The following is a 20,644-nucleotide window of genomic DNA, read 5'->3' on the forward strand; positions in this document are numbered from 1 at the left end:
CATATACATATATCCACTCTTTTTTAGATACTTTTCCCATTTAGGTTATTACAGTATATTGGCTAGGGTCCCCTGTGCTATACAGTAGGTCCTTATTAGTTATCTATTTTATCTATAGTAGTGTGTATATGTTAATCTCAATCTCCTAATTTATCCCTCCCACCCCCTTCACCTTTGGTAACCATAAGTTTGTTTACTACTTCTGTGACTATTTCTGTTTTGTAAATAAGTTCATTTGTACCATTTTTTTCAATTCCACATATAAGTGATACCATATGGTATTTCTTTCTTGTCTGACTTACTTCACTTAGTATGATTTACAGCAACATGGATGGATCTAGAATTTCTGACCTTTTTAAGACCTTCAAGTTGAGCATTTCATAGTCTTTTTTTTTTTTCCCTTTCACTAACAGTTCTTCTGGATATATATTTTTTGTACTATCACACAATCATTCTACTATAGCCTGAGACCGCTTCTATGGTCAGTCTTTGTCCAGAATATAACAAAAAGGGGAGGTGAATAGTTACCCTCAGTAAAAGTTAAATGTTAAGGGAAGCTTAGGCAGTTAAAGAAAATCATGAAACGAATGGAGACAAGGGTTCAGAACTTATTTCCAATAAAAGTGTAAGATGATAGGGAGATGGAGAGGGGATAATACCGCCATGATCAGCACAGTTAAAACAGGAAACTAAAGTTATTTGCGTAATCCTTATCCAGAAATGAAAGGGAACCTGTTAGTTTTAACTTCTTCATGATTTGCACTTGTAGCTGAGCAAAGGAGAAATACTGAGAGATAAGAAGCAGAAGGACAGAAAGAAAGAGGTGTGGAGCAATGATTAAAGAAAAAGAAAAGGAGGGAAAAAACAGTCAGAGGTTCCAACATAGGCTGGAAAATATTTTGTCAATTCAATTTTTTTCTTCCAAAAGGAAGAAAAAATTCTTCCCAAAGGATTGGGAAATCCATTTGCTGACTACAGGGGACTTCCTGACAGTGAACGCAGAAGTTCTGAGCAGCAGGTTCCTAATCTATGATTAGGAGTCCCCGCCCCCTGAATGGAGGAAGTGTCCAGTAACTTTCATTTTCAAGCCTGTGCTCTTCTCAAGGCATCAAGAAGGGACTACGGTTGTTACATATGGCTGGTGAGTAAGGGTCATTTCCTAGCTGAGGGTCAGGAACTTGGGTCTTAGAAAACACTTATTAATTGCTTTGTGACAGGAAGAAATATACAAAAGGGACGTGAGCCAATCCTGTGCAAGCTAAATTCTCCTTATTAGCTCTGTGTAACTTGAACTGGGGGACACTGCCTCGGAGACGCTGAAGGAGAGTATGGTGTCCAGATTATCTCAGAGCCAGGAAGAAGTCATTTCCTTTTTTGCAGTTCCTGGTAATCAAAATCAAGGGTGGATAAAGACAAACAGAGTAAGTTATTTATGTGTGAGAAAACTCTGAAAATTCCTAAATGCACTCTGAAATCTTCTCAGATTCCTCTTGGTTCCATAAAATTTTCCCCGTAATCAGATAAGTGAGTCTTTGAATTCCCACCCCCCTTACTATATCCTATATTGAATTATGTTCTTTGTCTTTATAAAGTAACTGCATTTCCCCCCCTTTCTAGCTGTGGTGCTAACTACTCTAGCACAGTATTTCTTGGATTGCTATCACAGTTTTTAACTGGTCTCCCTTTCTCCAGGATTTAACCCTCCTATCCATACTGCATACTGCTTTCAGGTCACATATCTTACACACAGAAACTGGAAAGCATAAGAGATGGAATCATTGGCTATTTATGCAGCTAGTATTCAGGTATATCATATCACTTCTTTTTGAATTCAGAATTTTATTTAATTTATTTTTTTATGTAGCATGTTCTTATTAGTTATCCATTTTATACATATAAGTGTATATATCACTTCTTTTGCTTCATTTTCTTCATTTGAAAAAGAAGAGGTTCAACTACATCAGTGGTTTCTAAACCTTACAACAAATCTAAATAATCTGTAGACATTAACAAATTTAGATTATTTCCCCCTTCATAACCCCGAATTACTCAACCATGGAAAGACGGTAAGCATTTATAATCTTTTAAAGATCTACAAATGATTCTTATTTAGCTGGACTAGGTTCGTCTGCAGATTAGCAATGATAGGAAAGATGATCAGATCCTTATCTTTCAGTTTTTACCTTCTAGGTATTTACAAATGCAATTTTCTTACTCAGGAACATACAATGGCTCTATATTGCCTTTTAAAACATGTCTGAACTTGTCAGACAGGTTTTCCTACCTTTCAAAATATATTTATTCACTTTACCATTAATCTGTCTAAAGCATGATTTCAGCTTCATTAACAAACATTTACTTGCATTCCCCCCACTCATACTTTCTTGCTATTGTGTTTCTTTATTTCTTTCATAAGAACTGACTGTTTTCTTATCTTCTTCATGATGCTCATACAGCATTTGACTGGGGAGTAGTATGTTAAATTCACACTCATGGCTGCCTCTTTAGCTAGGCAGGATGACCTTACTTGTTATTGAATTGGAATCAAGACATCATTAAATAATAGATATGATAAACGGACAAGCAGTAGACAAAACACATAAAGTGACTCAATAAACATAAACTAATGAGTTTGGTTGCCATTGTTAACTAATTAACAGCTATAAGGAAAAAAATGCTAGCTTAGGGAGAAACAAGTTTCTCTGGGAGCATAATGCTCTGACACTCAGTCTAGTCTTAAGCACCAGGGAGAATTTCCTAAAGAAAATTCCATGTCATCTGAGACCAGGAAGCAGTTGAGAAATAGAAAGGAATGTTGGATGTGAGAAACTGTACACATAAGGATCCCTAAGTAAAGGCTTCGTAGAACCTGAAAGAAAGGCAAAGTGTTTAATATGTAATGAGCAAGGTGGGTATACTAGCAGAGGATGAGGCTGAATGAGAAGACATAGATTAGATTAAGCTGAGACATTTCATGGTTATGTCTAGATTTTTAGAACACTAACTTTGCTTCATTGAGATGAACAGATTAGAAGGGGACAAGAGTAGATTTATCAGACTCTTAGAGTAATTAAACAAGAAAGGATGTTGGCCTGAACTAGAGTATCAAACAGTTAGAAAGGGAGAAGTAGTCAGATTCTGTAAATATTTAGCAGATAAAATCAATACAGTTTGAAGTGAGGTGGAAAATAAGATATAAACAAAGCAGAAGAGTTTCAGTATCACCAGCCTTTACTGATTTGGTGCACTTGACTGTAAGATATCATTAACTAGTACATATAGGGAATGAAGCAGGTGATGAAAAATGAGCAGTTCAGGTTTTAAAAGTTGAGTGTAATGAGTTTGTGGGATACAGAGAAGGGATGAATATATGAGCCTCAATTTTGGGATCACCTTTGTGCTGAATCTATAAATTTAAAGATAATTTAGTTATTATTTAAAGCTAATAACTGAAGACATGAGAATATGTAGATAATAAGAGGATGTAAAGTAAAAACTCTTTGGTTTTATTGTTTACCATATTTCTCCCAGTACCACTTATTCAGTCAACACTCAACCTTGTTGAAGGCAGAAATAAATAAAATAGAAAGCCATAATTCAGTCAGAGTAAACATTTCATAGATTAACCTGCATGTTGTTCATAATTCTTCAATCTCTCTGTTGTGACATGTGTATACTCTAGTGTAAGACCAGTGTTTCTGCCACCTTTTCTAAGAAGAAGCATTTTGTGACCTCATCTGCAGAAATTTACTCAGTCTTTTCTGAGTCCCTGAATCACTTTCTATTCTCTTAAGTAACTCTTTACCAAGTATCATGTAAAGTAGTCTGATGATTTGAGTGGGGACTCAATTCTGAACCCCTGAGTTTGAATCCCTTCTTACCCTCTTACTAAACATGGTGTACTATTCACACAATTTGGATAAAATATTTAACTAACTTCTCTGTGTCTGTTTCCTTTACTATATAATAGAAATATTAATATATATGTTACATGGAATTTTTATTAACTTTAACTTATAAGATTCATATGAAGCACTTGAGACCAATGGGGCCTCAATGAATATCAACTATTATTACTGAAGCTGTGCTATGTTTAACTTTATAGAATATGGTGTAAGAACAGAATTTGAATCCTAATTTGTGTGATCTGGGTATTTTATTTAAATGATCTGTAAAATAGGGAAAATATTAACCATCTCATTGGATTATTGTGAGGGTCCATCATATTAATATTTATAAAGTATTTAGTACAGAGACTTGTAAATAATAATAATATTGTATATTGCTTTAAATGTATTTCTTTTTTAATCCTAAATGCATAATAGATGTTAGCTGTTATTAAATGAACTGATATTGGGTAACTTTTTATTCATGCTTTGTAATGTCCATGTTTCTTTCTCATAATATTTACCCAATAAACATTTATTGAAAGAATACTTCAAGATAACATGAACAGGGCTTCCCTGGTGGCACAGTAGTTGAGAGTCTGCCTGCCGATTCAGGGCACACGGGTTCGTGCCCTGGTCCAGGAAGATCCCACATGCCGCAGAGCGGCTGGGCCCGTGAGCCATGGCCGCTGTGCCTGCGTGTCCGGAGCCTCTGTTCCACAACGGGAGAGGCCACAACAGTGAGAGGCCCGCGTACCGCAAAAAAAAAAAAAAAAAAAAAGATAACATGAACAATGAGTCTGGTGCTTCTGGGGCGAAGTTCTCATTCAATCTCTTGGTGCATTTTTTTTAGAATATGTCATTTTGTGTCAAGACTATCTTTATATCTAGATGAACTTTATAACTGTCTTTATACATTTAATTAAGTATTGATGAGATACCCTGCCTGCCCATGCACTATCCATTCCAATAATACCTGTGGTATTACAATAAAATACTTATTAATTTGACTTTCTTAATCACCCACAAAAATTCTAATTATCCCAGACAGTAATATATTAACCTGGTGTCATATTGATCTACCATATTGAAAGATCAGTCATCAGATTATTTTCAATTCTGAATTTTTTATTGAGACAAGATCAAGTAAAAGGAAGCTTTGTATTTCTGACAGAAGACACACGCAACAAAAACCCACTTAAGATTTTGGAATCTGTGGGCAAAGAACTCATTACTGGTGTTTTGGATGACTTGGTGGGAAAAAATGTCCTGAAATTGGAGGAAGAGGAGAAGAAAAAACTTTATGATGCCAAGCTTGAAGACAAGGCACGGGTCTTGGTGGACTCTATGCGAAAGAAACGCCATGAGGCAGGTCAAATCTTTGTTCAAACCTTCCTAAACATAGACAAAAATTCCACCAGTATAAAAGGTAAGACTGGAATTCTTTTCAAGGGGTATCTTAAATTTTTCAGATCTACTTTGTTCCAAGGCCACTCCACTGTCCTCTAAGTTTCCCATCCTCCTATTACTAAAGTATAATTTTCACTAAACCTATCATTGTCCTTTTAGAGGCCAGTTTTTCATTTGTGGGAGGGCATCTAATTTCCAATTAGCTTAGAAGTTGAGTCTTTGTGTTTAGGTTGATCATAGAGATAGCTAATTGCAGATACTTTGTAGTAAGGGATACCTGGAGTTGAACTCAGGTTTCTGTCACTTTGGACACTATGCGACTTCATTCAAATTTCTTAACCTCCCTAAGCATCAGTATGAGCATCTGTGAAATGGCAACAATTTCAGACACTTCATCACAGGCTTTGTAAAGCTAGGAACATAATAGCAGGCACAGATTCACAATTCTTAATATTTTAGCTCCCATCTGGAACTCTCCTCTGAACTCCAGATATATTTAGCTCTAGCTGTATATTCAACATTTCCACTTGAATGATCCACTGGCTTCACAAAGTTAAGATATATAAAATGAAACACTTTATTCTCCGCATCAAATCTATTACACTTCTACTCCTTGTCTATCTCATTAGACAGAACTATAATCCACTGAATTCCTTAATCCAGATCACAACTGTTTTCTTCACCAATGAATAATAGCTCTTAGCAGAGTGCCAGAGACATAGCAGGCATATAATGAATATAGAATGAATAGGCAAATGAAGAACATGCATGTAATAAATATTAGTTATCAGAATTATTCTTTAGCTTATAATATTTAAATGTTTACTGTGCTTATTCATTTCTGTGAGTTACAAAATATGATCAGGAGAATACTTATTCAATATAAACTGTCCAATATGTTAACATCTTTCAAAACTTCACTTTAATTGAATTATGAAATTAATAGAGTCTAAATATCCTCAGATCCAAGCTCACTAGTGATGGACTCAATTTGGTATAGAGTTTAACCTAAAATTCCAGCCTGAATACTAGAGTTTATCAATAATAATAAGCAATAATAAACAAAATGCAACATAACTGTAGAGACCTCACTATAGCAAATAAGTTTTTTCAATAATCCCTTCTCTATGGACAAGGGACACTCCCACCAGCAGGAAGTACACGCTAGTCTAATAGATGTACAAGATTGTGTCCTAGGCTATGTTATCATTAACATTTAAGTTGGTCCTTGTGCAGGTTTATTACTTTCTCTTAAACCTGGGATGGGATAAAAACAATTTGGATTTAAAAACAAAATAAGAGAACAGACTTGTGGTTGCCAAGGGGGAGGGATGTGGGGGAGGGATAGATTGGGAGTTTGGGGTTAGCAGATGCAAACTATTACATATATAATGGATAAACAACAAGGCCCTACTGTATAGCACAGGGAACTATATTCAATATCCTAAAATAAACCATAAAGGAATAGAATAGAATAGAATACAATAAAATAAATAAAAACAAGATCAGAGATAATTCAACAAATGGGAATCAGAATTGAAATAAGGGGAACTTCAAAATGATTTTAGCAACCCCAGGAGCCAGAATGAACCTTAAACTGAAATAACCTATCCCATCAGTAGAGTCTGTGTCAGGCAGGAGGCAGGTATAGACCGTTTCATGAAGTATCCAGTAGCCCCCTGAGTTCTACTGTACATGGAACCTCCAGAGGAATCTCAGGACACCTAGAGTATACTGGCCCAGAAGACCAGGAAGCTTGGTGAGTGGGGCTATTAGAATATGTAAAAGCCCTAGCCAGGCCTTTTGGGCATGGATATAATTCAGAAGTTTCTTAACGAGATACTAAGGAAATGGAGTGGGGGATAGAAATAATCTAAGCTATTTGTTTCAATTAGTTAGCAGTATATGTACATACTCTGTGCCAAGCACTGTTATTTAGTCAGGGAGATAATTACTCAAATTCCTACTTGCCAAAGGAGAAGGACTTGTCTTATCTAATATCAGTATCTTTAGTTTTGTTTCAGTTTAAGGGGTTTCTTGAGTATTTCATTAGGTAACAGATAAAACTCAGATATTAAAGTTTTTATCTAATCTGCTAATTTTCTTATTTCTTTTTGCTGTGCTGTCAGGCTCATGGGTACTCCTTTTGAATAGCAGGCTACACTATATTACACTGTAATGAAATGATTCAGTTTCATGCTAATTTTACTATTAGACATAAGATAGTCTAATTTTCAGTTTTATCTGTAAATACTGTATCTATATATAGACATATAATGGTCATTAGGAGATGACATTTATTAAATTCAAGAGTACACCAAACCTGTAAATGACCTGGAAACAGGAGACTTTCAATGACAAAACATACCCTCTGACCAGGGACTATCCCAAGACCCTGGACTTCTTCACATTGGCAGAATCTTCTGGAGTAGGAAAGGAGAATATGTGTCAGTACTTTATCTACAGAAATAAATGTTAAGACAGTTTGGTAGCCTTGAAGACATACCATTTGCTGCATCTCCAGAGCTTACATTTTTAGCATACTTTTTAGAAATTCATTTATAAAAAATATATATATATTTAAAAACTAATGGAGACAAATAAATGAAATGGAAAAAAATATAAAGTTTAAAAACTGAAAAATTTACAGAAGATAATATTGCCTTTCTAATTAAAGTAAAATAAAATAAGAGACTGTCTTTGTTCATTCATGTAAATGAACATAAAGGTTTATTCCTTTCATAGAAAAAAAACCTTGTTATGTTAGGTCTTGATAAACCTCTTCTGAGTTTTGTTTATGAGGAATCTCTTCCTTCCCTCTCCAAGGGAGGTCTCTGGACTTTCCCAGTCTCTTGCACAATCTTAGTCAAATGAGGCCAAACAGTTTCAGAAAATATTACATTTCTCATTTCCAACAAGGAGAAGTTATTTCCTCACATTTTAAAACATGGGTTGAAAATTTAGGGCTGGTTATTCAGCACTTTGGAGGCAAAGACATTCAGAGTAATGTAGAATCTCTGACAAAAAAAATTGTCCCTCCAACACTGGATGCAATACTATGATTAATACATAGCATTTCTCCTTCAAATAGCTGATTTCACAACTTGGTGAATCATTGAATCCTATCTCCTCTGGAAATGTTAAGAATTCACGCTGAGGTTGCTGAAAATATAATACCTGGATGGTACAGGATTTAGGATTCTATTAAGTATTTGAGTGTGTATGTGTCTGTGTTTGTTGTGTGAATTGGGAGTGGACTTGGGATGTAACATTCCCCAATATGATAGCTACTGGGCACACGTGGCTTTTAAGTGCATAAATTGTGGCTAGAAACAGGTTAAAATGATACTATTTTGGATATATTATGTTAAACAAAATATATTATTAAATTAATTGATTCTGTCTGTTTTTATTCAATGTGGACAGTAGAAAATTTTAAATTGCAGTTTCCTCCCCACCTGCGGCTGAGGTCAAGTCAGGAAAGAGCAACAGGCATCTAAAAGCACAAAAAGGCAGAACCTGTGAGATCTGACCTCAGCTTCATCCCCAAGAAGTCAAGTGGTCCACCCCCTGAGGGACAGACCCCAACAGACCCCCGCCCACCAGTTTTTCCTCCCATGTTCATAGATCAGATCAGGATGAAGGGAGGAGGCAAGACTCTATCACAACCTATGTGTTTGGGGTCAGGTGTCCCCTAACAGGTTTGTCTGTGTTTGCACCTTGTCCTCTGTCTGAGGTGCTGTGGCTGTATCCTCCTCCTGCCCTGGTATATTTGTATCTCTTGGCTTTGTAATAAGTGCTGCATACTCTCAAAAAAAAAAAAAAGTGACTCAATTCTATTTCTAGTAGATAGCACGCTGGTAAATATTTACTAAATGTACTCTTGCTCTGAGACAATAGAAAGTCCACACAGATGAACAATACCCTAGAGTAAAACTACTGGAAAAACTCAAACTGTTTTCGTGAGTAAGGGAAGGCTAACTTTGACCCTAAATAATTAAGGTGTCTTCCTCATAATATCAAAATCTATTATTGCATTTTTGAGTGGATCTGCTTTTACTACCAAAGATTTCTCCCTTCTTTCCCAGTCATAATACATCTGTCTCCTCACACACAGGTTAGATACAACTATAACCCAACATGTTAAAAATCTTTTTCCCAGGATATCCCTTTTCTGTCAGTTTTCTTAGGTGATAACTGGGTCACAGAGTCAGATATCACAATTTATATTATGCGATATATCCTGCAGCTCCTGAGGAAATCGTGACTGGACCAGATGAGTCAGCAGAAACTACAGATACCCTCAAGCTTTGCCCTCATGAAGAATTTCTTAAACTGTGTAAAGAAAGGGCTGATGAGGTACTGTGCTCTGTACATGAAAGAGAGGAAGAGAGAAAAACAATTGCTTTCACTAATTACACAATTTCTTCAAGCATTAGTTACAGAGTGGCAGTGTGGGACAGTGGATTCCTTTTTCATAGATGCTTTGAGCAGGAGGAAATCAAATGGCTTCACACAGATTCCAATTCTCTTTCAACCCTATGATAAAATACAAGTCTCTCACATTTCTCATTTATTTGTTGTCCTATATATTTGGGATTTATTAGAATTTTAGCTGTAGTCATAGAATCAAAGTATTTATAACATGACTGAGTAGTAATTGTTTGCATTCCAGTTAAAAATTATTAACACCTGCAAAACATTATAAATTAAAATAGTACCAGAATGGGCTTCCCTGGTGGCACAGTGGTTGAGAGTCCGCCTGCCGATTCAGGGGACATGGGTTTGTGCCCCAGTCCGGGAAGATCCCACATGCTGCAGAGCGGCTGGGCCCATGAGCCATGGCCGGTGAGCCTGCGCGTCCGGAGCCTGTGCTCCGCAACAGGAGAGGCCACAGCAGTGAGAGGCACGCGTACCGAAAAAGAAAAAATATAGTACCAGAATAATGTTACCCAAGGCAAAGTATCTTTGGTATATTTATTTTTAGCTGGAGTCAATGGCAAATATCTCCTGGTTTTTACATAATTTGATCTGAACCTTGATTGTTAAGAAAGAATTGACTAGGTGGAGAAGAAAGAGGAGAAGGAGAGGGTAGGAATTTTTCTAGTCTCCTGAAGATTCTCGAGTAACAATCACAAATATAATCTGGATCATTGTCTGGGCTTTTGAAAAATAATTCCCTTCCAATTTGTACTTCTTTCTATTGTCAATTCAATCCATTACTGAAAGAGAGAAGACAGTGTCTTCTGGTACAGGGTAGGAGAGAGGACAGCTATGCAAGCCCTTAAAAGCAACAGTGATTGGTGTATTAGGGTTTAAGAGAGATTTAGGTAAATCAAACTCACTGCATATCAATTTCCTGCAGATTTATCCAATAAAGGAGATAAAGGTCCGCACTCGTCTGGCTCTCATCATATGCAATACAGAGTTTGATCATCTCCCTCTCAGGAATGGGGCTGAACAAGACATAATGGGAATGAAGGGGCTGCTTGAGGGCCTTGGCTACAGTGTGGATGTGGAAGAGAAACTCACAGCCAGGGTAAGGGCCCCTCACCCACCCCAAACACATATATATTCAACACATATCTTCCTACTAACAAGTGAACTTTATAATATTAAGTAAATAACTTTAACAACCATAGGTCACATTTGTGTGGTGTGTGTGTGTGTATCTAAGTGTGTGAATGTGTGTTATAAAATAAAAATATTAAGACAGGTGAAATCTACGTCTCTTTAGAGCTTCAAATATCCTCAGTTCCATAAAACTGTTCAAAGAATGATTGGCATATGTACCCACATAATTCTTAATTCTGAAGTGGGATGATTGAGATTCAGCCCCAATATTTCCCAGAAAATTCTGGAGTAATGAATGTTAGTAGGAGTGTGATCACCATATAAATACTGAATCCTGACTGTCCCAGGGGCTATTTTGGCATTGGGGATGGGTCTGTAAATGAGACAGAAGGTTCCCAGCTCACATTGATCTAGGTTCAAATGGGGGGGGGGTGATCAAACTATAAGCAAAATAAAACATTTCAGAGACTTGATGTATCTGTGTGTCTCTAAGATTGAAAAGAAGTGAAAAGGAAATGGAAAGGAAAAAGGAAACATAAGAACAAATCGGTGAGTGGGGAGTAATAATGTTTGATGAGATGGCCAAGAAAGACATTTTGAGGAGGTAATATGGGATCTGACACATGACTATAAGAGACAAGATAGCTCTGGAAAGATGTGAATGAAATATATTCCAAGCAGGCATGACTACAGGTGAAAAGTCTGAACCTAATATGAAACTGGCACTTGAAAAGTACAGAAAGACCAGTGTGACTAGAGCCTAGAGGAGGAGGAAGAATGTCAGAAGGGAGAAGTATACTTATGTCAGAAGTTTTATTTTATTCTAAGTATGGTGGGGAGTGCCTTAGAAGGGAAGTGGTATGATACATTTATTATTCAAGGTTTTTATTAAGTAATGAGAAAATACAGAGATGAAAATGAAAGTATATAGTGACAATAAGCAATGTAAAATGTATTAAGAGGACAGGTTATATAATGTCAGAAGGAACAAAAAGTTGAACCCATTGATCCATTATAGAAATAAAAATAAAACTATCATCAAGCAACCACTATATAAAGCCACCATGACTGGAACGTTACAGAAGTTTCTTATACTGATCATGATAAATAGGAGGTCAGTTTAATTTTAATGCTTGTTCTGTTAAACTAAGACTTTGCAGTCTTTTTCAGGATATGGAATCAGTGCTGTGCAGATTTGCTGCCTGTGAAGAGCACAAATCTTCAGACAGCACATTCTTGGTGTTCATGTCTCATGGCATCCTGGATGGGATCTGTGGGACTACGCATAGTGATGAAAAACCAGATGTGCTACCTTATGACACCATCTTCCGGATATTCAACAACCGCAATTGCCTCAGTCTAAAGGACAAACCTAAGGTCATCATTGTCCAGGCCTGCAGAGGTGGTGAGTTCTGAGATGAAAAATCCAAAAGTCATAAAGTTGTTTGCAGATGATTGTAGTATGTTTTGTTTCTAGGGGATACAAACTTAAATCCCATCCAGTGCAAATAAACTAAATTGAATTATTAGGAAATTCCATTTAGGGGGCTGGTATCTTGAGACTTTGTTTTGTTAGCTGAGAAATTTCTGTTCAATTTGATTCAAGGTAAGTGGTGAAGGAGATCACCAGAATTCTCAAATCAAAGTTAAACAAAAATATTCCAACCTTAGAATGAAATCATTTTAATGACAACTTTATTTGTTAATGTTTTACAGACATTTTGACATTCTCTGGCTTGAGAATAATTTCATTTGAAAGTCAGACTATTATGCAATAGCAGTATCTTTTTCTTTCTCATATATTATTGAAAAGGAAATGAATAAGGAGATGAGGGAAACTGGGATTGCAGTGACATTTTTCTTTGCTTTTTTTTTCTTGACTCCCAGTTCCCTTTTAGCTTTTTGGAACAGTGCTTGAAGATGAAAAGCCAAAATAATTTAGCTATAAAATGATAACTATGCTCTGAAATTATGCAGATAAGGCTTTAACTTCTTTGTTATTCTCAGCAAGTGGGTTCTTCCAGTTCTACCATGCTGTCACTATTAACTGGCATGTTACTCAACAACACAAGAAAAAGGCAAACTGTTGTATGTGGGGTGGAGATGCACCTGTATGTGTGTATGTGTGTATGCACATGTGTATGTGAAACTGGTTAGAATAAACATTGTAAAAGAATGAGGTTGGCGATTGTAATAGTCATACTGAGGGAGACACACAGTATGTAGGAAATTGATGTCTCTACAGCAAATCGTGGGGAATTGTGGGTCAGTGACTCTCCAGCAGCCTTGGCAGACAGCTCTTCACAGTCACCCGAGAACCTGGAGGAGGATGCCGTTTACAAGACCCATGTGGAGAAGGACTTCATTGCTTTCTGCTCCTCAACCCCACGTATGTGTCTTTCAATTGCAGACATGGATTTGTGGGTCTGAGGCTACCTCTGAATGATTCTAAAAAATCAAGATAAGCTCCGGGCAGCAATTATTTGATGAAAGTTTTGAATGCTGTCAATATATTTTACTTATTCTTCACTTTTAAAAATTGACTTTTATTTTATGTTGCTCTTCACAGACAAAGGTATAGTAGCCATTAAAACAACCTAATACAAGAAAATCCCTTTACCATCACACTAGTTAAAAACAAATGATTGATTCAGTTTTCTATTAAATCCATTTAACATTTTGAGTAGAGTCTTTATGGATCTAGGGACTGACGGCCATTTCTCAAAAATTATCAACTCCAAGCCATTTTCTCCATATTTCCCATCTGGTACTGTTTAGAGTGGTATCCCAGCAAGATGGTGGATGCCCTTTTAAAGGGAGAAGAAAATGATACAATGGGACTTATTAGGCCTACTATCAGGGGAACAGTATCTAGTCCTTGAACTCTAGGTAATCATCTTGAGAAGCCTTGTATCTGAGGGTTTCTAATTTACATATTTTAAAGTACTTTTACCACTTTATGGAGGTATAATTAACATACAAAAAGCTGCACATATTTAATGTATACAGTTTAATGAGTTTGGAAATAAGTATATACCTGTGAAATTATTACCACTATGTATACCAAAAACATTTCCCTTCCCTCCAAAAGTTTCATTAGATCTTTTCATTTATTTTGCTCACTATATTGTGAAAGACATCATGGTATATAATCTGTAAACAATCACCTGTGTGAACATGAGGAAATTCTTTAATCCTTCTGAGCTTCTATTTTTCCTCTGTAAAATGGGATAATTACAATTATCTCTCAAGCCTCCTTTAAAAGCCAAATGAATAAGCATAAGTCACATAGTAGAAAGTCAATCCCCAAAATACAAGGTAAACACTATGCAATGACCTGCAGTTTTGATGAGCTGCTTCTTCAGTTCAACTTCTTTATGGAAAATGAGTTAATAAAAGGTTGTAAGTTCTTCCCCTAAACATGTCAAGATAATTCTCAAGCTATGTTTTAAAAGACAAAAAATGTAAAAAAAAAAAAAAAAAAATTGGTGAAGGCCACAGCCCAATGCTTACCTCTCCTTATTGTCATAGATAATGTGGCCTGGAGAGACATCACAAAAGGTTCTCTCTTCATTACTCAACTCATCAAATGCTTCCAAAAATATTCTTGGCGCTGTCATCTAGAGGAAGTATTTAGGAAGGTAAGCTCCTCTCTCCATTTCTAATCATGTATTTGTTCAGGAAGACTTTACTATTATTTGCCTTTCAAGTGACAATGACAGATTTTTGTCAGGCAAACAAAAGTAGAGTGGTACTGGTTTCTGTAATCCATGTGTTTAAAATCTGATTTACAGAAAGACTATGTTAATGCACCACAGCAGAAGATCAAAATAGAACAAAATATTTTAACATGTGAGCTTGTGTGTTATGGACTATACGTTCTTAAAATTCAAAGAATGGAAAGTATTTTAGATTAATTTTCACTGCTTCATTTATTAAATAAATATATATTGGGTGGTCTACTTGGTAATGGGTTATATCTTCATGACACAGGGGTAAATGAGACATATGTGACATAAGGCTACCTAGAACTAACATTCTTGTGAGAGAGATGGGTACTGAATAAGTAGTCCAACAACAACAATAAAAAATGTGTGATACAGGTTGTGTTAGGATCCAAAATAGAAAGTCCTAGGACACATGAAAGAGAAAGTAGGAGAGAAATTCTTTGAATAGAGTGGCTCAGAAGGGAAGACTTGATATTTCTTCCCCAGTTCAGGACATTCCTTATTTGCTGCTTCTTTCCTAATTTATTTTCCTCCAATAGCTCTTACTACCACCCACCCAGTATATACTTTATTTGTTTATTATCTGTATTTGCTCACTTGCATGCAAGCTCATGAAGGCAGGGATTTGTTCAACAGTCAACAGGCTGGAAGGGAGGAATTAATATTCACTGAATAAATACATGTATGAATAAGTGAATAAATGTCCCTCCTTTTTTAAGGAGAAAATTATTGGTATTAAGAACTTGGGAAAATGTGGTTATTTTTAAACTAAAACCATAAAGAACAGTAGCACTCCCATGGGAAAAGAAGGATATACCTTTAGTGAATTGGAGAAGATTGCATTGTAACCTGAGTCACAGTCTCTGTGAATAGGAACTTAGGAATTTAAGTACTATTGGATGAATAGGATTTAGACATTATACTTTCAAGGGAATTCCTCAGAATAGATTAGAAATAGTGGATCTAAGTAAGTAGGATCTCATTGATCAGTCTATGGAAAAAGACTTTAGAGCTCGTCTTGATGGTGAATGTGAATATTTCTCATCATTCAGTCTTTAAGGACAAAATCCTGGGATTTTAACCTTATTAAATTGAGGAGTTAACCTTATTAGAGTTTGAAGATAGAGGATCTCTGAGGTCCACTTCTCATGAATGAACAGCAAGGGATAATTAATCATCAGATCTGTAGATCAGAAGTGGAAACTAGAAAAAAAATGCAGTTTGAAAAGACTTGAATTAGCCATGAGGTGTGTATTTTGAGATAAAGAACATATTCTGACATTAGGTGTCATTTCTAAGAGGTAGGGTAGCAGTGACGGGGAATTAGAATGTCCAAGGGATTGGTTCCATCAATCCTAGGAGCACCCTTCATTCCAAGAAATTTTGGCTCATTGTGCAAAACATTTTTTGAGAATGCATATGAGGTATGTATCAGAACCTCTTTTTGTTTTTAGGTACAAAAATCATTTGAAAAACCAACTGCTAAAGCCCAGATGCCCACCATTGAACGACTCTCCATGACAAGATATTTCTACCTCTTTCCTGGCAATTGAAAATAGTAAGTATCAAGAGTTTTTGTTGGCAGGCAAAATAAGTAGGACAGTGATATTAGTAGTGAGGTCCAATGACCAATGACAGCCTGTTGCTTTTGTGGTCAAATTAGTAAATTAGTATTCCTTGTTAATGTAGTTTGTTGATTAGTTGCTAATTTTTACTTTATTTATATGCATCTGGATCCACCCCTCCATCTCTACAATCATCAGTCAATAAATCAATCAACCAAGAAGGTAAGCCAAATCAAGACAGAAAGTAATAAACAGTGAAGGACACAGGGTAACAATTATTAACATAGACATGTACTCATGCTTCCATTATTACTTATATTCATGTCTCCCTCTCTCTTTCTTTCTCTCTCTCTGTCTCTCTCTGACACACACACACACACACACATACACACACACACATTATTAGTTACCAAATATTGCCTCAGATTAAAAAAAAAAAAGAAAAAAGAGGTGACTGTAGAGAAAGCAGGACTGTGGTCCTCTGAGTGCAGGTGTCATATTACTGATACTGAGCTACCATTACCATACAGTATAAAATGCACCCTGGAAAAGTTTGTGTCAATGAAGACTCTGGTTCTCTGACTGTTCTCACAGTGTAGATCACAGAACATTCAGAGTCAGTTCTCAGATTCTTAATTACTGCTCAGAAACCCCTTCAATCACCCATATTAACACTTAAAATTTTTTTTGTCAAATTATTTTAGAATGAGTTTATTGAGTTTAGACCCAACAATTATTTACTCACTCACAACAGCTTTATATCACACTATATTATAAGCATATTATTAATCTCCCTCTCAGAAACATAATTAAGATTATATTTTATAGTAAATTTTATCTCAATTCTTGAAATATTTACCGAGTATCTTCTACCCCTGGTTTCTGACACCCTGGCTATATAAATGCATAGATACTTCAGCAGAATAGCTTTTACTGCTTAATTAGTCCAATGGAACCATATTTGGGGATTGAATTACTTATTTGACTAATACATATCAAGCACTTACTATGCTCCAAGTTCTGTTCCAGATGTTTGGAATGTACCAGTGAACAAAATTAATGGAGTCCTTGCTCTCAGAAAGCTCATACTCTAGTGAGTGGAGACAGACTCTAATTGCACAAGCAAGTAAATATACGTTAGAGAGTGGTAAGACCTAAGAAATAAAAATGAAAAGGGCTAAAGAAACACAAAAAGATGCATACCAGGCTTCCCTGGTGGCACAGTGGCTGAGAGTCCACCTGCCGATGCAGGGGACACGGGTTCGTGCCCCGGTCTGGTAAGATCCCACATGCTGTGAAGCGGCTAGGCCCGTGAGCCATGGCCGCTGAGCCTGCACGTCCGGAGCCTGTGCTCTGCAACGGGAAAGGCCACAACAGTGAGAGGCCCGTGTACTGCAAAAAAAAAAAAAAAAAAAAAAAAAAAAAAGATGGATACCATACTGTTATAAATAGATTACTCAGTAAAGGCTGCTTTGAAGTAATGAAATGATTTGAAATCAGAACAAAGGATGGATAGAGTAAGGGAGTGAACCTTATGGTTCTAGTGGGAAATGCATCCCAACACCAGAAATAGGAAGTACGGATGCCCTGAGGCAGATGTGTGCTTAAGATGTTTAAAGTACTGCAAGAAGGCAGCTGGCTAGAGAATAAGAATGGGTAAAATGTCAGAGTAAAATTCAGAAAAATGGTGAGAAGCTTGATCACATGGGCCTTGATGATCACATGGTAAATGTTTTAAAGTATTTTATCCTAAGTGAGATAGGAAACCCTTCAAGAGCTTTTGAACAGAGAAATGATATAATCTAACTTAGATTTTGCAAAGATCACTCTGAGTACTTTTTGATGAATAGACTACAAAGGTCACAAATAAAAGCCAAGGGAAATGGCAAAAGCATATGGAAGAAAATCAAAGAAGAATTACAGTAAGGGTTGGATTGAAGGCTTCCAGGGATTACTATCTTAACCTTCTGTTCTTTTTCTCTTCTTCAGAAAATCACAGGAAGTTCAGCTGTTTCAACTTCAAGAAGCACTTTTACCAGTACAAAACACGTTTAACCTTTTGTCTTTCAGTGAAAATGAAAACAAATGAACAGTTTTTGGGGGGGGTCTTCTAATAAAGAATAGAATTTCAGTTAAAATGGTGGATGTATGGAAATGAAGTGGAAGAAGCAAACTGGATTTTCTAGTTTTATTGCATATAATATCTGCACTTCATTGAGTGAAGGGAACTGGTCATGACTTGCCCTCAGCAATAGGGTGAAAGGAGATGGTACCCATCTGGAGACAAGAGCTGTAAACTGGTCAGCTCCTCCTTTATATACTCATCAAACCCCAGGCCTAGAATTGTGCAGAAGTTTCCTAATATATTATTTAACCAACATCATAACTTGAGTTCATTTTTTTCTTCAGTTAAGTTATTTTAGCAAATTACATGTATGTATCTTTCTTCCCATCTATAAGTTAATTTTCATTCTTGTTGATTATTTTCTTTCCAGATTTCTTCATATTTCCAAGCTTCAGGAAAATTTTATTATTTAGCAAACATTTGGTTATTGTCTAAAATAAATTGAGCTTTTGATTCAAGATTGTGTAACTGAGTATGTTTGTATGGAAAGACAAATATTATTAGATAAAAAACAGCAAAGAGAGTGGGGAGTGTCAGCAATGGAAGAGGAGAATGTTAAAATTTCTGGAAGGGTGAATCTTGGTAGAAGAATTTTGGCAACATGGTCATCTGAGCTACTAAGTAAGGAGATGTACCACTTCTGTTACATACACACAGAATGCTGAATAAATATTTTAGTACATTATGAACTGCATTAAAAAAATAAAAACATTATCTAGATGTCAAATACAACCATAATAGGTAATATTTATTATTGTATGTCAGGATTATTTTAAGGATTTTGATTGTTATAAGGGATTTTGTGTATATAAGTAGCTACTTTAACCCTCATAACAGCCCTATAAAATAATCATTATCAATATTACCATTTTACAAGTAAGGAAACAAAAGAAAATAGAGCTTAAGTGATGTGCCCAAAGTCACACAGTCAGTAGGTGGCTGCACCAGGATTTGAAGGCAATCTGGCTTGCTCTGGAATATGAATTATTAACCATTGTACCACCTTACATCTCCAAAGCAAGGAGAGACTGAAAGTGTATGGGTTTGAATTGTATTTCAAACTTCAATTTAACTGAAGTTTGAATTGTAAGGTTAACTAACACTAAAAAGATTCATGATGTTTAGGTTTCTGGACTTCATTTGTCCATGTGGAGACATGAGACACGTCACAAAGTTTCAAAAATATACAGGGAGAGACTTCATTCTCTGACTACTGCATGATAATATTAGAAACCTAATAACATAAAGACTGCTACACATTTCCACATAGTTGGAAATAAAAACACACACAGATAGCATATACATATACAAACATAAATTATGAAATATACATAAACACATATAAAAAGAAGAAAGGAAAAAAGTATAAACTAAGCATTCAACTTGAGAAGTCAGAAAAATACTGAACCACTTAGAAAATAGAAAAGAGCAAATAATAAAGATTTAAAAGAAAAAAAAATAAGATGGTAACAAAACAAAAAATTGAACAGATCACTTAAGAAAAAAACCTGGTCCTTTAAAAAAGACTGGTCAGATAGCAGACGTTCAGCAAGATTGAGCATGAAAAAATAGAATTAGCACAAAGACAATATTAGAGATAAAAAGGTACAATAAATAGAGATAAACATAAATTAAAAAAATAAGAGAATACAGTACATAACATAGATGGAATTCTAGAAAAAGTGAATTAACAAGATTAATATATAAAGAAATGAAAAGCCAAATGGATCAATAAACATTAAATTAATTAAGTATTTTTGTCATATCTACGGCAAAAATAATTAACAGACCCATGTGATTGTAGACAAATGTCTTACAAAACGTTTAAGAAATTGATAAACTCAATTTTACATAAATGCTTCCATAAAATGAAAAGAGAAGTAAACTCCAATTCTTTTACAGATCTAGTACAAAACTGATATGAAACTAGAGAAGTAGAAGCAAAGTTAGAAAAATACAGGCTGATTTTTCAGGAACATTGATGTAAACATTCTAAAAAACATGTTAACAAAGCAATTCTAGCCATATATGAAACATTACTAGTATTTTTTAACCAGTTAGTATTTATTCTGGGAATGCAGTTATAGTTTGATAATAGAAATAATTATGATAGCATTCCTTAAAATAAGAGATTAAAGGGAAAATTGTGATATTTTAAGAAGTTTAGAAGGCATTCAATAGTATTCAGAATTTGTTCAAAATAAAAAAGAAAAACAGAGAGAAAAGCTATCCCTTAATCTAAGAGCATGCATCTAATAAAAGACTATCAGGAAAATAGGAACAGAGGAATAACACTTTTTTTTTTTTTTTTTTTTGCGGTACGTGGGCCTCTCACTGTTGTGGCCTCTCCTGTTA

General features: G+C 35.6%; 1 protein-coding gene across 1 annotated transcript; it reads left to right on the forward strand.

Moving 5' to 3' along the window:
• Positions 1-1,054: 1,054 nt before the first annotated feature.
• LOC307055680 (caspase-13-like) lies at positions 1,055-16,178 on the forward strand (the record flags this gene model as incomplete). The annotated part of the gene is given in 9 exon segments (XM_079707857.1): positions 1,055-1,091; positions 1,094-1,141; positions 5,062-5,316; positions 9,547-9,656; positions 10,663-10,836; positions 12,042-12,276; positions 13,117-13,260; positions 14,403-14,512; positions 16,054-16,178. Coding segments are annotated over 9 exon segments (1,212 nt in total). The 3' UTR covers positions 16,153-16,178.
• Between the last annotated feature and the right edge of the window lie 4,466 nt (positions 16,179-20,644).

This window comes from Hyperoodon ampullatus (genome assembly GCF_949752795.1).
Source record: "Hyperoodon ampullatus genome assembly, chromosome: 7".
In the NCBI taxonomy this organism is placed as follows: Eukaryota; Metazoa; Chordata; class Mammalia; order Artiodactyla; family Ziphiidae; genus Hyperoodon; species Hyperoodon ampullatus.